The following is a 19263-nucleotide window of genomic DNA, read 5'->3' as shown; positions in this document are numbered from 1 at the left end:
TTACAAGCAGGTGGAATAGCTTAAATATTAAACAATAATTTATTTTAGTTTCTCCAGAAATTACTTACAGATGGCTTTTGAAAAACTTTTTAAAAGAATAGCTGACTATAAATAGCAGTAATAAATGTTCTTATCTGAGGAATATAGTACAAGGATTATTTTGCATTAAGGACATAATTATTCATTTTGGACAAAAATGGATTGAAGCAAATCAAAGCCTATTGCCATTTACAGTTCATTCTTAAATGAATGTTACAAACATATTCTATGTTGAATGTTTAACCCAATCCTTATCTGTAATATATTAATATGAAAAATTATTTGAGTGCTCTTGGGAGAAACCATCTGATTCAGGAGAGAAGGTGTAAATTTTAAACTTGCAGTTGGTACCAGTAGGGGTTGTCGAAGTCAAGTCAGAACATTATCTCCGGCTGGCAGGGACCTTGTTCTGTTCACTTTTTCTGCAGTATCTTTGGATCAGTGCTTGGCACATAGTACACACTCAATAAATTAATGTCTAGGCAGGCTATAAAAGCATCGAGTAGAGTATAGAAAATGACATTCAACATTCAACAGCAATGTAAATTTCTATCACATTTAATATATTAAAATATAGGTTGGAGGAGAACCAACCAAATTAAAAAGGGTTTCTGAGGATTTTGTAGTCAGCCAAGTTCATCCTGCTAAATTCTTGCCAATGTTAAGTTATTTCCATTAGAAGTATATTGCCAAAGGAAGTCATGGGGTCCTAGGCTCTGTCCTGGCTCCACCATTCCTGGAGTGGAGAAGTGTTGTGTTCTAGGCCCCAGGTTTTCTGGGGAGACATTACAGATGTTGGCTTATCTAGGGGAAGCAACCCCGTGAAGCCTTGTCACACGAGAACAGAATGGACAGATTTACATAGTCAGCCGAGAGCAGGAAGCCCGGAAGGGAGCTGTTGGCTGTCTGGCATGAATGACATGGGTTGGCTCCACCGGCCAGACCAGGAGTAGTGAGTGGCCTCGGACTAATGATCTGGAAGAAGTTTCTAACAAATGGGCTGCCCTAGAAAATGCAGTGGTCTTCGCCAGTTTGAAGAATGGATTCCTGCATCCAGAAGGGAAAATCAGATTAATATCCTGTTTTTGTCTTTTCCAACTCTGAGATTCTACGGTTCACTTTGAGCCAAATCTCATGTCTCATGAGATAGGGCAGACTATAGATTTTTCACTTGGACCTGGGAAAATTCGGTGCTTAAAATTCAGTGATTACCACTGAAAATTCAGTGATGTACACTGGAGCCACTGATATAATCCAGGATAGCCTCCCTATCTCTGTGTTTTATGTTTCCTTAGTGAAATTGTTGTACCCGTTTTTTGTTTTCTTGGAAGTTGTAGTCAAGATGTTTTTGATTCCCTGCTTTTTAAAATGAACTATGGGACCTAGGTTCTCCTACACTCCGCCGATCAGGTAGCTTTAGAATAAAGAAATAAGTCCTCATATTGGTGAGAGAAGAAAGCGGAATGGGGTGAGGATATTTGAGTGTGCCAGTAGAATCCCATGTGGCACTACAAAAACCCTTGAAATAACTTTTAAATAAAATCAAAGTGCTGTGACTAGAAAAAGCTTAGATTTTTGAAGTCAGACAGACCTGGTTTCAAATTCTGATCCTGACACTTCCTCACGTTGGCATATTACTTAACCTCTCTCAGCTTTAGACTCAGTTTCCTTGTCTATAAAATTAGAATAACTTCTTCATTTGCAGGGTTGTTGGAAAGATTAGATATAATGACAGAAGGCATCAAGTGGTAGCTTTGGTATTTAGCAGTATTAACTACATACTGGCTTTGAATAGATAAACCATTTACTTGTTCTCTTTTGCTGGGCACGTTGCTCAATCTTGGACCTCAGTTTCTTTTGAGGATTAAGCAAGATAATCTTGTTTAGCAAGACTAACAAGAAAATGCTAACAGGTACTTAGCAGAGTGCCTGGCCAATAGTAAACACTATTATATTGATATAGCTATTTGGAAATTGATAACTGAATACCCCGAGAGCCCTAACATTATGAAAAATAATGAGGCTCCAAATACAAATAGTTTCATTTCCTTTGCTTCTCATAGATGTTTAATAACCACACACCTAGTGGCTTAAAATAACACACTTTTATGACCTTACAGTACAGGAGACCAGAAGTCCTAACCTAAGAATCAAGGTGTTGGCAAGGCTGTGTTCCCTCTGGAGATTCCAGAGGACACTTCATTGCCTTGCGTTCTCCAGCTCCCAGAGGACGCCTGCACTCCTTGGTTTGTGGCCCCTTCTTCCATCCATCAGAGCCAGCAGCACAGCTTTTAAAAACCTCTCTCTCTCTCTCTCTCTCTCTGATCTCTGCTTCTGCCATCACATCTTCTGACTTTGCTCCCTCCCTTCTGTAAGGATCCTTGTCATTGATTACACGGGGGCCACTCAGATAATCCAGGATAATCTCTTTATCTCCGAATCCTTAATTTAATCACAACTGCAAAGTCTCTTTCACCAGGTAACGTATGATTCTGAGGATTAGAATGTAAACATTTGTGGGAGCCACTATTCAGCCTGCCACATCCCTCCTATCTTTGCAGGTTGCCTTTGATATCATAGAGATTATATATTTTTTCATCAGCATCCTGATTTAACAAAATTATTGTAGTGCTTTTGCTCTGAGTTCCTGGATTCCAATGCCATCCTCTGAAGAGCTCAAATCCTGAGCCTGAACTTGAAGGAATTTAGAAAGAAGTCACAGGTATTCTCGGAGCAGCTGACGTGAAACTAACGTCTAAGGAAGATCTTTCTCATTCTGTGGTATTCCATGGCCCAGTTCAATACCTTCTTTGGTGTTTGGTGCCAGATGTTACACTTGTTTAGCTTATAATGCCCGTTGAACTTCACAGTGAAGGTTACCTTAAAGATGCTGTCTTGCTAACATGAATTTATTAATGTAAATTCCCTGGGGTCAGTGGTAGAACTGGAACTAGAGACCAGGTTTCTTGCCCTATGAGGGCAGGAATGAGCTCTCTCAAGTACTTGTCAACACTTTCATTCTTTTTTTACCATCTTCTGAAGGTAGACAAAAATATCCCTAGAAAACAGCTCCCATGTACAACTCTTAGGAGAATCGTCTTTTGGGTAATTGACGTCTAGGTAGCTGTGGTTTTAAGTTCTTCCCGAGAAACGATTTTAAGCATGTTTTAGAGTCCTTAAGAACATATGCTCTGGAGTTAGATAGACCATCTGAATCAACCTGAGTCTCCTCCTTTACTAGCTGTGTGGCCCAGGGCAAGTTCTTAAACCTTGTGAATTTCTGCTTCCTTGCATATAAAATGGCAACAGTGACACCTGCTTCATACTGTTGTGAGGATGCAGTGCAGTAATGCCTGGCATGTAGTTTGTGCTCCACAAATGTTAGCAGTTCCCCAGGCTTCTGCATTTCCTTGCCATATCCTTTAACACTTTAAAACTACTTCAATAACCTTGTTAGAGCATCTTTGTTATAAACACCACTTTTGTTCGGTGATTCTAAGAGGTCATAGACTATGATGGAACCAAGGAGGGAACTAAAAAAGTAAATGCAAATTTTGGTGATTTATATGGTTATTGGCAGTAAATTCTCAGTTTTTTCAGATATATTTATATATGATGATTTCATTCGTTCATTCAGCATTTATTAAGCATAAAGCATGTGATACATTATATGCCAATGTTATCTCACAGGAAGAGTTACAAAGAGATGAGCAAGAAACCCTCCCTAACGTTTGGAGACATGCTCACTGTTGCTTTGATTTTTTTCAAGGGCAGGGCCTTTCACTGATTCATTTATTCTGTACATTTATTGGGTATGCCTGGCCCTGCTAATAGGAACTAAGGCTAATCCAGAAGTAAATAAAACAGAAATCTCTGCCCTTATGGAGTTACATTCTAGTGAGGGAAGATAAACAGTAAATAGGATAAATAAAGAGAATATGTAATATGTTAAGTGATGACACATGTTAAGGAGAAAAATAAATCAAGGGGGGATGGGATTTGGCAGAAAGGGTGGTGGCTATTGACAATTGGATGGTCAGAGAAGGCCTCCCTGAGAAGGGGGCATCGGAGCCAAGACCTGCAAGCAGCGAGGAAGGGAATCATGGAGATTTCTGGAAGAGCACTTCAGGCAGAAGGACAGCAGGTGCAAAGGCCCTAAGTTTGGGATTGTGCTTGGTGACTTTGTGGAAAAGCAGTCAAGGCCACCTTCCCTTTGGTTCTCCTTTGAATGTTACAAAGTCTGGAACACTGAAGGCAAATAATTACAGTTGCTTTAACTTTCTCCCCGGAACACATTATCACTTGAATGAAGGGAAAGCAGTATATCCCCCGCTGCCTCTGTAACTTTCTGCCTCAATGGATTTGACAAGGGGAGATTTTGAACTTGTCAGCTTGGGCGTTGGAAAGAGGTGGGTCAGCCAGAACAATGGTCTTGGAGACTTGGTTCTTCCTTCACCTGAGACGGTGTGAGGAAGTGGGAGCTGGAGGATAAATCTCAGCCCCAGGAAACAGGGTTCTGGCGTTTCCCAATCTCCAAGTTGTCCTACAGCTGGGAGAGCTCCAGAAATCAGAAGAGGGGAATTTATAACTTTTAATATAATTGTTATTGAGATGTAACTTACATACCCCCTAATGCAGCCATTTGTTGTATAAGGTTGGCTGAGTGTTGACAAATGCATATACTCTGTGGGGTGCTGATAAATACTAAAAAACTGACTCTTCAGGGAAAATAAGAAGTCCTAGTTTGTAGCTTTTGCCAATTTTTCCTGATGTGTAAGTGCGTCCGTCATTGTTGATTTCAAGTGATCAACGTGATATCACAGAATAGTGTGTTGGGAAAAGATGTGATTGGACCTCGAGAGCCTATGATGAGCTGGTTCCAGCACACCTAAGCACTTACCTCCGATGTAATTACCACAGTCAAGATGCAGAATGTTCCCAACACTCCGAGTTTCTCCAGGCTTCTCCCAGTCAGTCCCCACGCCATACCCAGGTTATCACTGACCCGTTTCCTGTCCCTCTTGATTAACTGTCCTAGAATTTCATATCAGTGGAATCAGACAGTATGCACGTTTGTTGTTGTTGTTAATCCTCACCCAATGATATTTTTTCCCATTGCTTTTCAGAGAGAGTGGAAGGGAGGGGGGTGGAGAGAGAGATAGAGAGAAACATCGATGTGAGAGAGACACATCCATTGGTTGCCTCTCACACACCCCATGGGGTGCATGAGATTGAACTGGGGCTAGGATCGAACCTACAATCCAGGTACATGCCCTTGACTGAGAATCAAACCATGGCCCCTAGGAAAAAAACAACAACAAAAAACAAACCATGGCCTTTCAGTGAACGGGCTGATGCTGTAACCATTGAGCAATACCAGCCATGGCAGACAGTATGAACTTTTTTTGTATGTCAGAATGATGATTTAAAATTTATTCATCATATATATGTATATATATATATTTGTATATATATATATTTATATATATATATATATATATATCAGTAGATATATATCAGTAGTTTGTTCCTTTTTATTTCTGGGCATTCAATTACATGGATATACCATTATTTATGCATTTACCTGTTGATGGACATTTGCACTGTTTCTAGTTTGGGCTGCTATTAAGGAAGCTGCTATAAATATTTGCATCTGAGTTTTTGTTTGGAAATAGGTTTTCATTTCTTTGAGGTGAATACTTTGAAATGAAATGCCTGGGTCCTGAGGAGGAAGGCGTGCTTCCTAAGAAATCACCAAATGATTTCCCAAAGGCGTCGGACCATTTTACACTCCCACTAGCAAAGTACGGGAGCCCCGATGCGCCGCAATCTCATTAGAACTTGGTACTGTGAGTCTTTTAAATTTAGGCATTCTGGCATATATAATGCAATTCTGATTTTAGTTTGCATTTGAGTGTCTTTTCATGTGCTTATTGGCCATCTGTATATCTTTTTTTGTAAGATGTTCATTTAGATTTTTGTCCATTTTAAAAAATGGTTGTAGGTTGGATGTAAATAACTTTTTAAAAAGGAGTAAGAATTTGGAGACAACTTTACATTGGAGAGGGTAAGAGGGAACACAGGGCAGACAAGCAGCGGGAGAAAACTGACAGGTTCGTCGAGGTGGCCAGAGTGCCCATGACCTTGGTACTTTATTACCAGGTGATTAGATGTCCCAGTTTGCCTGTGACTGCCCCAATTAAAGCAATGACAAGTCCCGTATCTCTGAGAACACCTCATTCCTGGGCACACTGGCACGGTTGGTCATCTTATAGAACTATATGTGGGTTTATGCCTGGAGTCATTAGACTGGTGATGGTTTTAACTGCAAGCACAGGAGAGACTGTTGGTGGTGAATGAATTCTGAAAAGCCACACGGCTCCTTGTCAGGGGCAAAGCCAGTGCAAAATGTGGATCTTCTGGCTCCTCGCCCTCTGCTCAGAAGTCAGTAGCTTGCTTTTAAGACAAGCATTTAGAGACATGGGAAAGCTTCCCTTCTGCTGCTGGAAAAGAAAACCAAAACCCTCCAGTGATTGTTTTTTGAAATTACATGCACCATGGACTCATTTATTTGGCTGAAGTTTTAGTTTTCTGATCAACTGTGGTTGTCTCTGGAAGGACTAAGACATTGAGTCTTATCAGTCATTTACACCTTAGTCTAAAATAGCTTATTAAAAAGTCTCACCTAAGAACATGATTTGGTTTGAGAAAGGGTAGTAAAAAGTGTGGGTACAAGGCTGAGAGATTACCACTAAAGAAGAAATAGCACAAAAACTTGACAGGATTGGGAATGAAAGATGAAATTCATCAACTTAGTGTTGTGAATAGAGCTGTGTTGCGAGGCAGATAAGAGTGTCTGCGTGTCATTGTACAGAAGAGGAGCTAAAGAGGGCCAAGAGAGAAGGAATTATTCTCCTTCCTTTATGTGGTGTTAGGGGAAAGGTTGAGCTTTGATTTATCTGCTATTGATTTGATACTTCATATATTCCTATGGTTCTTGATTTATTTATAAAATATCCCTAAGTTAGTTAAATATATTGCTTCTTGTTCTAGTCCTCGTTGCTATTGCATAACATAAAAACACAGTCATCTTTTTGTTTTACATGATCCCGGAGGAGCTAGATGGAATGCCTTCTTATAGATAATATTGCTGCTTCGTTTTCACACACTGTCTTTCTTTTGAGTAACTTGCAACCTGTTATGACATTTTTCTTCTTAATGTTTATTAAATGCCCTCAGCATGCTCAGTGCTGTTGAAAGAATATCAAAGATACAATTTTTGCCAATAAGGGACATACATATTAATAGATGAGAGACATAAACATGCTTTCAAATATATATAAAATCCTGGGAGGTGACAGATTATTTTGTTTGGATGAGATAGGATAATTGAACTAATGCACACTATTCCTTAGCTATTGTCTTGGGGGGAAAAAGAAAGGAAGAAAGAAAGCAAAAGCATAGAGATGTCTCAACCTAAAACCTTCAGAACAATAAGCCTGGAAGAGTTGGTACTTCAGTTAGGGCAGAAATCAACCATTTTTGCCAAAGTTAACCTGAGTTCTGAGAATCTCATACCAGAGATTTTGGATCTCACAGTGCTCTCATGTATGCAGTTTTAGCACTTCAAGAAGTCTGATTTTCATGTCATTCATTCAGCGATCTTTTTTTTTTTTCTGAACCTACTGTGTATCAAGCCATGAATTAGGAGCTGGGAACAAAATGGTAAACAAAACAGATGAGTCCCTGCCTCGCTGGAGTGTGCAGTTGGGGACACAGACATGAAATAAGTAATTGTGCCAATCACTGTGTAACTACTGTGATCTGTGAGATGATACAATAAAGGGACCTGACCCGGTCTGGGGAGTTTTGAAGACTTCCTACTTGAGGTGAGACATAAAGGATGCGGAAGAGGAAGCGAGGCGGAGAGGGTTCTGTAGGTAGAGGAAGCAGCTGGCATGACAAGTCCAGGAACTGAGAAAGGCAAGGGTGGCAGAGTCCAGAGCTTTGGAAACTGGTATGATTTGAGGGGAGGTTAGAAAGGGAGGCTGGGCCAGGTCATGCAGGCCCTTGCAGACAGAGTAGGACAATATAACCTCCTCTCATTTACTCTGTTCCAGGCAACGACTTGACCAGGCAGTTCACCTGTTACTACATTCAGTCCTTGTAACTACGCGAACCCATAAACATTATTATCCCCTCTTTGACTCTGACACCCAGTCTGTATCCACTACACCTCCTGTGTCCTTGTTTTACATTGGAGGAAACCATGGCCCAAAGAGATTAAGTGATGTAACCAAGCTCCCAGGGCAACTTAAGTCAGGACAAGGGTTCTGTCTTCTACCATCCTATACATGACATTAGGATTCCAGTTTGTACCAACGAGGCCACAAAGGATTTGAATATATCTTTGGGGTGTATTTCATCCATAGTTCACACTGAATAGTTACATTGAATTCGTTCATTTGCTATAATGAGAGAGGTTCCATGATACTTGAGTAGAAATTCAACACACTGGCAATTTTCTCGCTGGTGGTAGGTTTTGTGTAAGGCTCTTCCTCAGTGAGTCTAAGTTCCTTTCCACAAGAACTACTGTATTTTCCCAAGGAGCACTCTTGACAAAAGCTACGTGAGGTGAAAACTCTAAGCTTCTTGTGATTTCAAGATTTTCTTATGAAGTATTACGTGCCCTCCTTGAATGCTTCCCTTAGTCCTCTGGAATCTTAATGTTGGCCTCTGAATCCCTCCTGGAAACACCTGGAGATGAGGGCTGGCATCACTTCCTCCTTGTTGCTGCTGGTTCAGAGCCCAGGATCACCGAGATCAGAGGCTTCAGCTGGATTTCCTTGTCTTTGGTTCCTATTTGTTTTCAGAGCCCAGGATCTTTTCTGTGTACATCTGGGCAGTATCCACTTGAAGAAAAAATGGGAGGCTTCAGACCTTCAAAATTAATGAGGACTAGGGACCTTCAATTAGTTCATAAAGTCCCAGTGAGGAGATGGCTCTTAAATGGCATAGAGATTAGGTTGATCATCCTTAGAGTAAAGGGGTGGGTGGACTAAGAATGTGATGGAAAGATGGGAATAAGAAATAAAGATGGGAATACGAAAAATTTAGCTGGACCAATGACTTTTTTCTTTTTTTTCAATGAAGAAAGCCCCACTTTTGAATTGTCCCAATTAGAAACATCCTGGTCATTCTTTTAGGGCAAAGCCATGATGTTCTGGAGAAAGAGCCACTTAATGTATTTGCCCAAAGCAAGGAAAGTGTCAGTGTCAAAGAAGGGATTTTGAGAGCTGCAGTGATCTTAGAAATGAACCAGCCCAAAGTCCAGTGTTATAGAAATGAAAACTTGAGACTCACTAAGTATATGTGATTTAGCCAAGAAGCCACCTCTGGCGAGTATCAGCTGGACCTAGAACCCAGGTCTCCTGCCTGCATTTGTTGTACTTGTTCAATTTCCATTATGTGATCCACATTTTACAATCTGCCAAGAGAATATGATTGTTTGAGATTTCGCTCATTTGTTTTTCTAAAGTGGACTGGGACTTAACTCTGAAAGCTATCCTAAACAGAACTAACTGTTTTTAAGTAAAGAAGGGGGTGCACAGATAAGAAGACTAATTTGTTAAAGAAATGGTTGAGATCAAGTGGATTGAACTGTTTTTACACAGGAAACTTGGTTGATTGGTATGATATATGATCTTTGTTTTGTTTAAGAAATTGCCATTCAACTTTTAGTTTTGCAGTAAATGAAAAACTGCTGTCTACTGAAGTCAGGAAACAAACGAAGTAGTGTTTTCTTTGTGAATGATCAACTGCTTAGGACTTGTTTCAAATTAATGATATAAATAATCTAACAAGGTCCTTCATTGTACATTTCTCAGAGCAAACAGAATGCCGTGTGTTTTTATAACCAGATAGCTATTGGACTTTTTCTCTTTCCCACATTTGGATATAGATTGATGTAGAATTACTTAAAATGCTGCATATAAATTAAACATTAAGAGGGAGATAGAGAGAGGCTAAGCTGCCCCATTATAATCTTTAGTTCCGCAGTCCCTGCCTCAAGGACACTCCACTTCATATCACATGTCCTTCTGAAAGGTGATCACCAAGGTTCAAGTAACATTGAAGCAGAGCAGGCAACTGCATAATTGATGGACCTTTTTTTGGGTTTGTTCTTATTTGAATGAAAAACAGGAAAACAGAGGACTTCATACACTGACTCTCTTTCTTTTGTTCTTTCCCCACTGTCTTTGCAGATCGGGGCCCTGAAGGACTATTACCACTTCTACCATAGCAGGACGATTAAAAGGTCAGTTCTCTCGAGCAGAGGAACCCACAGTTTCATTTCGATGGAACCAAAGGTAAGAAGAACCAGTTGGGTGGGGACCAACAGGCAAAGCTACTGCATTTTTCATTGGTAATATCATACTAGGAGCTGATGACCAGCACGAAGGCTCAAATGTCAAGAGCTGTCATCCTCTCCTTTGGTCCAGTGTCTTTGTTTCCTCTTCAGACAAAAATAGACGATGGCTTGCTTTTTCCTGCAGTGCCGCTATGATTCCAGTTGTAGAATAGCCCAAGAGAATCAGAAGTATGGGTTCTCAAGGAGAAATGAGAATAAATGGGTGAGGGGAGAGATAGACATGGATTGAGAAGTATGAAGTATTAAGAATACCACACACTATCTTACCTATTTACATAACAGATCTGAAGCTCTGTCTGAACTCTGTGGAGGGGTCTCTTCTCAAATCCTTAGATGAGCCCTTGGGTCACCATGAATCCTCACAGTCTCAGCTGGCGTTGGTAGAGCCATGCCATTGGCAGCCCAAGGACTAGACCATGTCTGGGACAAGAGGGATGTGGAGCACAGCAGGGAAGGAGCTGCCTCCTGCTCTTGGGGGCTCAGCAGGTGTCTTTCTTACATGCTTTCTTATATATCTTTAGTCCGAGTCCTTATGGGTTTTACAGTCAGCATGTTCCTGGGAGAACCCAGAAGGAGAGAAGACATGTCCAGGTCCTCCCCCTCCATTTTAGAGAAGTGGAACAGCTTTCACCTGGGCAATAGGAAGCTGAAGGGTATCAGGGAGAAATGAACTAGTAACTGGCAACAAAAACTTTGAGGTGAGTTGAGTATCTGTCCTTATTAAGTTAGAGGAATGGATGGACTCTGACAGAGAACTCTTTGGCCCCCCAGATGTGGCCAGTAAAGAGGAAGAGAGAGTGGCTGTACCAACCTGCCCCCGTTCCTCTGTGGGCTCACTTTATTATTACTGAACTAGAAGCCCTTGCAGGAGGATTCCTGCAAGAATAGGGCTTCCTCGGGCCGATCGCGCTGCCAAGCCCCTCCGCCCAGGGCCACAGACGGGGTCCTGCCCACCCAGGGCCGCACATGGGGGTCCCAGCTGGGGGCGGGGCTTAGGCGGCACACGGGGGCCTGGATGGCGGCTCGAGCTGGCCCGCCCTGCCTGCAGTATGCAAATTAGCCACCATCTTTGTTGGCAGTTAATTTGCATATCACACTGATTAGCCCATGGGAGGCGTAGCGAAGGTATGGTCAATTACCATGTTTGTCTATTATTAGATTAGATAGGAAGGGATTTCCTCCCCCCTCCCCCCAATAGGATTGGGGTTTGTCATATGAGCTTATTTTCAAATAAATTAGTGAACAAGCCCTGACCAGTGAGCGTAGCAATCCCACCTAGACATTCCTTGAAAATTGTATTCCTTTATTAAAGCAAAGAGGTCCCTATTTGAATTAATATGTAAATTGAGTTTGCAGTTTGGAGTCCTGCCCTCTGTTATATACCATGGTTCGCCGTGTTTAAATTTTTTTTCTGGAATATTATCACACAATATTCATGATTGTGAAATCATATCTTGGTGGTGGTTAGAAAAAGCCCATTTATCATAGATCCCAATTTTCTGTGGGTTATAGGAACTTTTCCTAATACTTACACTCTGGTGCTCTGTGAATTGTAATTGTTTCCCTCTTCATCTCTACTCACAATTAAATGCTTTTTTGTAAAGCAATCTGTTATGATGTTCCTGAATCAGCTGAGTTTTCAAAGCAACACCCTGTTTTTTCTCTGTTAAGTAACTTTTCTGAAACTTTCTAGAACTTTAGTAATTAAAATGATTCCAATTTCAGACCTCATGTGCATAGTCAATATGAATTTGAAACACCAAGCACTGCTTGGTTTGGGAAGGAAGAACAGAATGTAACCAGATATTGTGTTCATGATGAAGGATTTACCGAATATGGAGCTATTCAATCCCTAATGTTATCTTGGGGGATCTTGTTCTACATTTCTTCTAATCTCAGTGCATTAAATAGCTTATGCAGGATCCAACAGAGACCTTGGATGCTGGGACACATAGTGCTTGGGATGTATGCCCTCCCTCAGTCAGTCCAAAGGAGCAGGTCATTTCAGGCCAGCCCTAGAGGACATGCTCAGTTCCCCTGCATCCTCAATCAAAGGGAACACCCCAGGGAAGAACCGCATCTTACTCTTCATTCTGATGCCTCCTGCCCTTCATTCACACCCAGCCATTTATACAAGAGGCCACAGGGCTACCAACTTTGCAGATACAGTACCATAGATTAGGGTTTGCCCACAATTTCTTTCAGCTATTTCTTTAAGTCCATTCATTCGTTGTCCATATCCTGTATATGTCAGACCCTGCACTAGACTCTGGACATTTGAGGATATAGTGGTACCCTAAGGGAGCTCACTGCAGGGTCTCCCACAGTAGCTTCCAGGGAAACCCAGGGCAGTATAATGCTTCCCAGTGTTGGGGATGAGGGAGCAGAGGAGATGGGGTTCATTCCATTCCTTCTCCAGCTCCTTCCTCAAAAAGCTCAGACCCATTTAGTTATTTTTCCGTTTTAATTCTGAAAAACTTTTTAATTGCAAAAATGTTATGAAGAATTTCTATATGCGCTTCCAAGATTCTCCAAATGTAAACATTTACATTTTTCCATACTTACTTACTCATATTCTCTCTCTTCCATCTATGCACACACACATGCATATATATATATATATATATATATATATGTATATATATATATATATGTATATGTTTTTTTTTCTGAAACTTTGGAAGCAAATTATAGACACGGTGGCCCTTAAACTGTAAATATTTCACTGTATACTTACTAAATCCAAAGACATTTCTTTACATAACCAGAAGTACCACAGTTAACATTCTGGCAAAAATCTGGATATTAACATCAATTTAGTATTGTTTTCTAATCAACGGATTTTATTCAAATTTTGCCAATTGTTTCTTTTCTGTGCCAGGGTCACATTTAGTTTTCAGTTTGCTTAAGTCCCCTTTGTATACTCTGTCCTACTTCCTTCTGTTTCCATTTTTTTCTGACATGAGCTAGGACTTTGAAGAGTGAAGGCCAGTTGTTTTGTAGACTGTCCAGTCTGCTGACGAGGTTTAACAAGAACACCAGGGAAGGGCCGAGTTCTCAGTGCAACCGATCGGGAGGAGCCCGATGCTGATTTGTGTTGTCATTCATGATCTTCACTTCGGTCACTGGGTTATGGTGGTGTCTGCCAGTTTTCCCCTTCCTAATTACTAAGTGCTTGGTGGACAGATATTTTGAGACTGTGTACATTTCCACAGGCTGACTGTGTTTTTTATCCCCAGCCGCCCCATTGGGAATGTAAAGCAAGTGTCAGTGTGACTGGCTTTCTTAGGCAGGTCTCCTTTTCTTTCATCTTGGGTTGTGTGTGTGATGGGTGATCTGTGTGCTGAAGTGGAGGCACATGCATGGTTTTGGGTGATCGGACCATGTGAAAAATAGCTATGTGTGGAGCTGTATTCGATGGCCATTTTCTCAAGAGGTAGGAAGCACACACTAAACAGATGCTGGCTATAACTTGCTGTAGTAAATTGCATGGCTCCCTCCTCCACCGCCTACTTTTGTTTATACTGAGTGGATTCTAAAGAAGGTAATCCAAAAGTAACAAGTGTAAGAACAGCCCTCCTGGCACTAAACACATGCTGTGGTCAGTTGGGGCACATGAGCCAGGAGAAGAAGAATAGCCTGGTTCCCATGTGTGAACATGATATTATGATCAGCTTTGGAAATGGCAGAGATTCACAGATTTCTAAGATCACTAGTACAGTGATAACAGGTTTGCAGAAAGTGCTGGTGCAATATTACAGCCGTTGGACCAGTAAGTCTTATACTTTCCTTTATCTATGTTTTTGTTTTCAACTGACCAAACTTTTCTCCAAGGGACTAAGCTAAATTCCAGAAACAGTAGTCTTGAATTAATATGCTCAGAAGCTTCTCATTAATCGGTTTAGAAATCTTTGCCGGCCCTGTGGCATTTTGGTCAAAGAGGGTATATCTATAGGAGTGTTCTGAAATGGAAGTTTCTTTATTGCCCTTTAGCTGCCTATGTGGACCTGGGTGGGGGCAGAGGAGATAATTTTCTTTCAGTTTCCTTTTTACCCAGAATAGAAAAGCCAGAATACGAAATATCTTATTACATGGGCTTTTAAAAATGAAAAACATAAGCCAGGCACCCGTGTCCTAGCCATGAGTAGTTACATAAGCACAGCTTCTTTTGTTGTGCTTATATAATGTATTTCATTAGATTTATGTTGGAGGTTCTGGCTTTTCAACCTCTTACCTTTTCCAAAACATTTTCTGTCTTCACATCTATTTACAGGTCAGTTTTTATCCAAGGCTAGGATAGACTCATCCCCTGCTACAGGGTCAGAGATGGACACTGCCCCTATCTTGTTTTTTTTTTAAAATTTATTATTAGGTTTTAGATTTTTATAGAGATAGGGAAGGAGAGAGAGAGAGAGAGAGAGAGAGAGAGAGAGAGAGAAACATTTAAGTGAGAGTGAGACATTGATCAGCTATTTCCTGCACACCCCTACCCATACCCATGGAGCCTACATCTTGGGCATGTGCCCTGACCGGGAATTGAACCAACAATCTTTCAATGAATGGGATGATGCCCAACCGAGCCACACTGGCCAGCACTCTTGTGGGTTTTTTTAAAGTTCATCTTCAGTCAACCTGCCTCAGCAGATGGATGTGAATGGCGTTGTATTCTCAGCTATGGAAAAACGATTCATGTCATATTATTTATTGTAGAATCATGGGTTTCTTATTAACCATCTCTTTCCTTTCCATTGTTGGCATACTCTCCATCATATGCCTAAGAGGAATTTTTTTTTCTGTTAAGTTTGGCCAATGACAAAGTGTTCAGTACTAAACAGGGTAAACATTTCTACAATTGAAGAGATTTAACTCATTGAGTTATAATGTTTGCCTGTAACTTCTACCCACGGAACCTACTTTTGCTCTCCAGGCTTATAACATAACAGCTCATTGAAGCCCTCGCTTATTCTCCCGGAGCAGCAGTTGTCCCTCAGCACAGGTGGCTGGGAATTAAGTGCAAGGCTTTAGCTCACAGAGATATTGCCTATTTGTTACATTTATACATAAGCCTTTTCCTCTGAAGAGAGTTTTAAAGCAGAGAGTTTGGAGAATGACAAATATTAGTAAAGGGGTGTAGGAAAAGGACGGGAGGAGAGAAATGAAGTGATCGGAGATGGTTAGCAAGACCAGATGAAATCAGACCTGTGAGAGAAGAAAGGGAAGTTCACATTCCTTCCTACTCCAGGTTGGTACCTTTGCGTCCAGGAGGATTTTCAGATGACTGGAGTGAAGAACATGTGATGGACTAAGAGGTTGGGAGTTGAGTGAGGTACTCTATGTATTGGTCGTGTCCCTGAAAAGTTGTGCAAACCCACTTATCAGTCAAATCCCATCCACATGAGCTCCCTTTATAATTTCAAAATGATGTTATTCTCCACTCCTGATTCATTTGTAATCGATCCATGGAGACAACCGGCACATTAGTTATCTCATTTTCTTAACCCTGAGATAAGCCTTTTATAAGTAGTTTGCAAATACCTGATCGACTAGTGGACCTTGGAAGGTAAAGAAACCTTATCTAGTTAGAAATATATGCTCAGAAGTGTCTGCGTTCAATCTTACCTGGCTCCCAGGCATCCATCGCAGCCATGCCTCCCTCACAGTAAGACTCCATTTGGCCTGATGCAGCTGCAAATTTTGTTTCACCCGGAGTTCAAGGGCTTCCTGTTGGGGCCACTGGTCCCTCCGTTTCCTCTCACCCCACCTGCCTTCATTCCAGCTGGTGATTCTGAGGACTGCTTTCTTTTTTAAAAATCTGTTTTTATTAATTTTACAGAGAGAGGAAGGGAGAGGGAGAGAGACATAGAAACATCAATGAGAGAGAATCATCGATTGGCCCCTCCACCACCCGCTCCCCCCCCTGCCCCCCACCAGGGATAGAGCCCGCAACCCAGGCACATGCCTTGACCTGGAATCGAACCTGCCACCTCTTGTTGCATAAGATGACGCTCGAGCACCTGAGCCACACTGGCTGGTCAGGGCTGCTCCCGTCAGCAGGTTGATTTTCTGCTTTTTGGTTCTAATGTGATAATCAATGATTTGACTTTGTCTTGTGAAGTGCGGTTTTGTAATGTAACGTTCTAGGGCAGGGGTGGGCAAACTTTGACTCGAGAACCACAATGGGTTCTTAAACTGGACCGGAGGGCCGGAACAAAAGCATGGATGGAGTGTTTGTGTGAACTAATATAAATTCAAAGTAAACATCATTACATAAAAGGGTACGGTCTTTTTTTTTTTTAGTTTTATTCATTTCAAATGGGTGCCCACGGCTGTTCTAGGGTGTGTGCTCATCCAGCCTGTGGGATGACCCTGAGTGTGTTGAGGAGGAATAGAGAGGCGGTGTTCTCTCAGGCTGGTCCCTGAGGCTTTGCGTTCTTACAGACGTCATAACCGGATGGTTGTGCATTGGCCTCTCAGCATCTCACCAGCAACTGAAAGTAGTTACCAAATATCTTGAATTTTTCTGGAAGCAGTGCGGGCTTGGATCCAGTGATGAGCAGAAAGAACATGGACAGAGTGGCCATGGAGCATGTTGGAGTGTCTCTCTTGTTCTAGGCTACTTTCTTTTCCACCTTTTTACCAGCTATGAAATGCGACTGTTAGACTCCTGGGTGAAGCATTTTAGCCCCAAGTTTGCAACCTTTGATACATTTATGGTGGCAAGAGTGTGGGAGAGATGGGAGGAGGTGTGTACGTGCAGATTCCACCCTGTTCTTCACCCCCCCTTCTTTTATGTCTTGTTTCCAATCTCCCAGGTGGCTGGATGGTCAGAAGCCAGAGAGTCAGTTTGTACACTGCTGGGTTATCTGATGGGAAAGTTCGGGCCACGACCCAAATCCCTTATAGTTAGGAGTGAATTTAAAAAAAAAATTCTCAGCTACTTTGGGAAGGTTGCCAACTCTTTATTAGAGAGCACTTGGCAGTACTTCACTTTGAAAGGTTATAAACTCACATGCCTACAGTGGGAGTGCAGATAACTAGAATGAGTGAGATGGGCCAGATTTAAAGTAACTGGGCACGTGGGCAAGTGTAGAGCACACTGTGTGTGTGAGGGGACAGGTGCCGCTCAGCTCTACCCGTTGCCGTCCTGTTGGCAGACTGGCTCAGTGTTGCCATTGCAAAAGAACCGGCACGTCTGGGTTTATACATACTATTTCCCAATTTCAAATGCTGGCAAATTACTAGAAAGTTTTAAAATGTTTGTATGGACCAAAGGAAACACATCTGCAGGGCACCCCAGTTTGTGACCCCTGAGCTGGCTGTGCCAGGAGAAAGGGAGGAGGACACGAAAGACGGGTATCAGCACTTCGGTAACTGCGCTGGAGTCACCCTCACCTCACACTTCTTTTGGTTCTGTCCCTCATGCTCCACTGAGTGGCTCAGGTGTGATCTTTCGCGATAGCAGGTCTCTGGAGCCACAGGTCCTACTGAGCTTTTGGAGAAACTAGAATACAGTAAGTAAGCAAACTTAGGAAATAAGTGATAACAGTGGGAAAAAAATCCCCCCAAATCCAGCAACAATCACAAAACTCAAAGCCATGCTATAATCTGGTTTTGAAGAGAAATTATACTGATTCATGCATTTATTTTAATGAATGCAAGAGTAAATAAGAAACCCAATTAAAATACCACCATTCAAAAGGCCTCATTTGTTAATAAGTGTTTGTCAGCTTTGTTTCTATGCCCAGTTCTGCCAAATGTCTCTCAATTCTTTTTTAAAAAAAATATATTTTATTGATTTTTTACAGAGAGGAAGGGAGAGGGATAGAGAGTTGGAAACATCGATGAGAGAGAAACATCCATCAGTTGCCTCCTGCACACTCCCCACTGGGGATGTGCCCGCAACCAAGGTACATGCCCTTGACCGGAATTGAATCTGGGACCCTTCAGTCCGCAGGCCGACGCTCTATCCACTGAGCCAAACCGGTCAGGCTGTCCCTCAATTCTTACAGCAAACAAGGAGGCAACATGTTGCAGCAGAGAGAACCTTTGGGTTTTGGTTCCTGATGTGATCTCTGCAGGGTGAGCACTCACCTGCTCTGTCCACCAAGTCTTCCTCCATTGGAAGCCTCATCTGTGTTCATACATGTGCTTACAGAAATATGTGGTATAGCATAGTATAATGAATTATATATGTAAGTAAAGATCAAAGATGTAGGTTAAATCCTTATAAAAATAGTAAGCAGCAATTAAAATGATGTTATAAATCTACACCTACCAAATAGAAAGGTCTCTAACATAATATGTAAAGTTAAAAAAAAGTATAAAAAAGAACATATAAGATGTGATCCAATTTATGTTAAAAAAAAAAAAAAGACCTGTCTGTGTGTGTGGTTGTATTCAGGATAGGTTTGGAAGGATGCACAAACACATTTAAAAAATCTTACCTTTTCAAACTGTATGATTTTTTCAAAACAAACTATTTATAGTGAAACTGCTTTTGTTAATATCAACAATGCTTTGACATTTCCAACCCAGTGGGTACATCTCTATTCTCACCTGACCCTACCTCTTACTTGACATGGTGGTCAGTCATTTGTTCCTCCCTGAAAAATAACTCTGTTTCTTGAGACCATATTCTCCCAGGTTTTTTCCCTGCCTTTCCTGCACCTTCTGTCTTTATTGACGGCACCTCCTCTACCTCACCTGTATATTTTGGGGAGCCAAGGGCTCACCTTTATGCTGGGTGTCCTTGCTTTAAATTTATATCTCCTCTCATGTACTGGATATCTCCA

At 41.5% G+C, this 19263-nt stretch overlaps 1 protein-coding gene across 5 annotated transcripts in view; it reads left to right on the top strand.

Annotated features, from left to right (window-relative positions):
• Positions 1-19263, top strand: part of PCSK5 (proprotein convertase subtilisin/kexin type 5) — a 413582-nt gene that overhangs the window by 25135 nt on the left and 369184 nt on the right. For all 5 annotated transcript variants that reach the window (XM_070431475.1, XM_070431474.1, XM_070431476.1 and 2 more), the window contains exon 2: positions 10305-10409. In XM_070431475.1, coding sequence (XP_070287576.1) covers positions 10305-10409 — 105 coding nt within the window. The remainder of the gene's footprint in view (positions 1-10304; positions 10410-19263) is intronic.

Source organism: Myotis yumanensis, unplaced genomic scaffold, assembly GCF_028538775.1.
Source record: "Myotis yumanensis isolate MYYU_CA2020_CCGP unplaced genomic scaffold, mMyoYum1.0.hap1 SCAF_12, whole genome shotgun sequence".
NCBI lineage: Eukaryota > Metazoa > Chordata > Mammalia > Chiroptera > Vespertilionidae > Myotis > Myotis yumanensis.
This window is presented reverse-complemented; position numbering and strand designations above follow the sequence as displayed.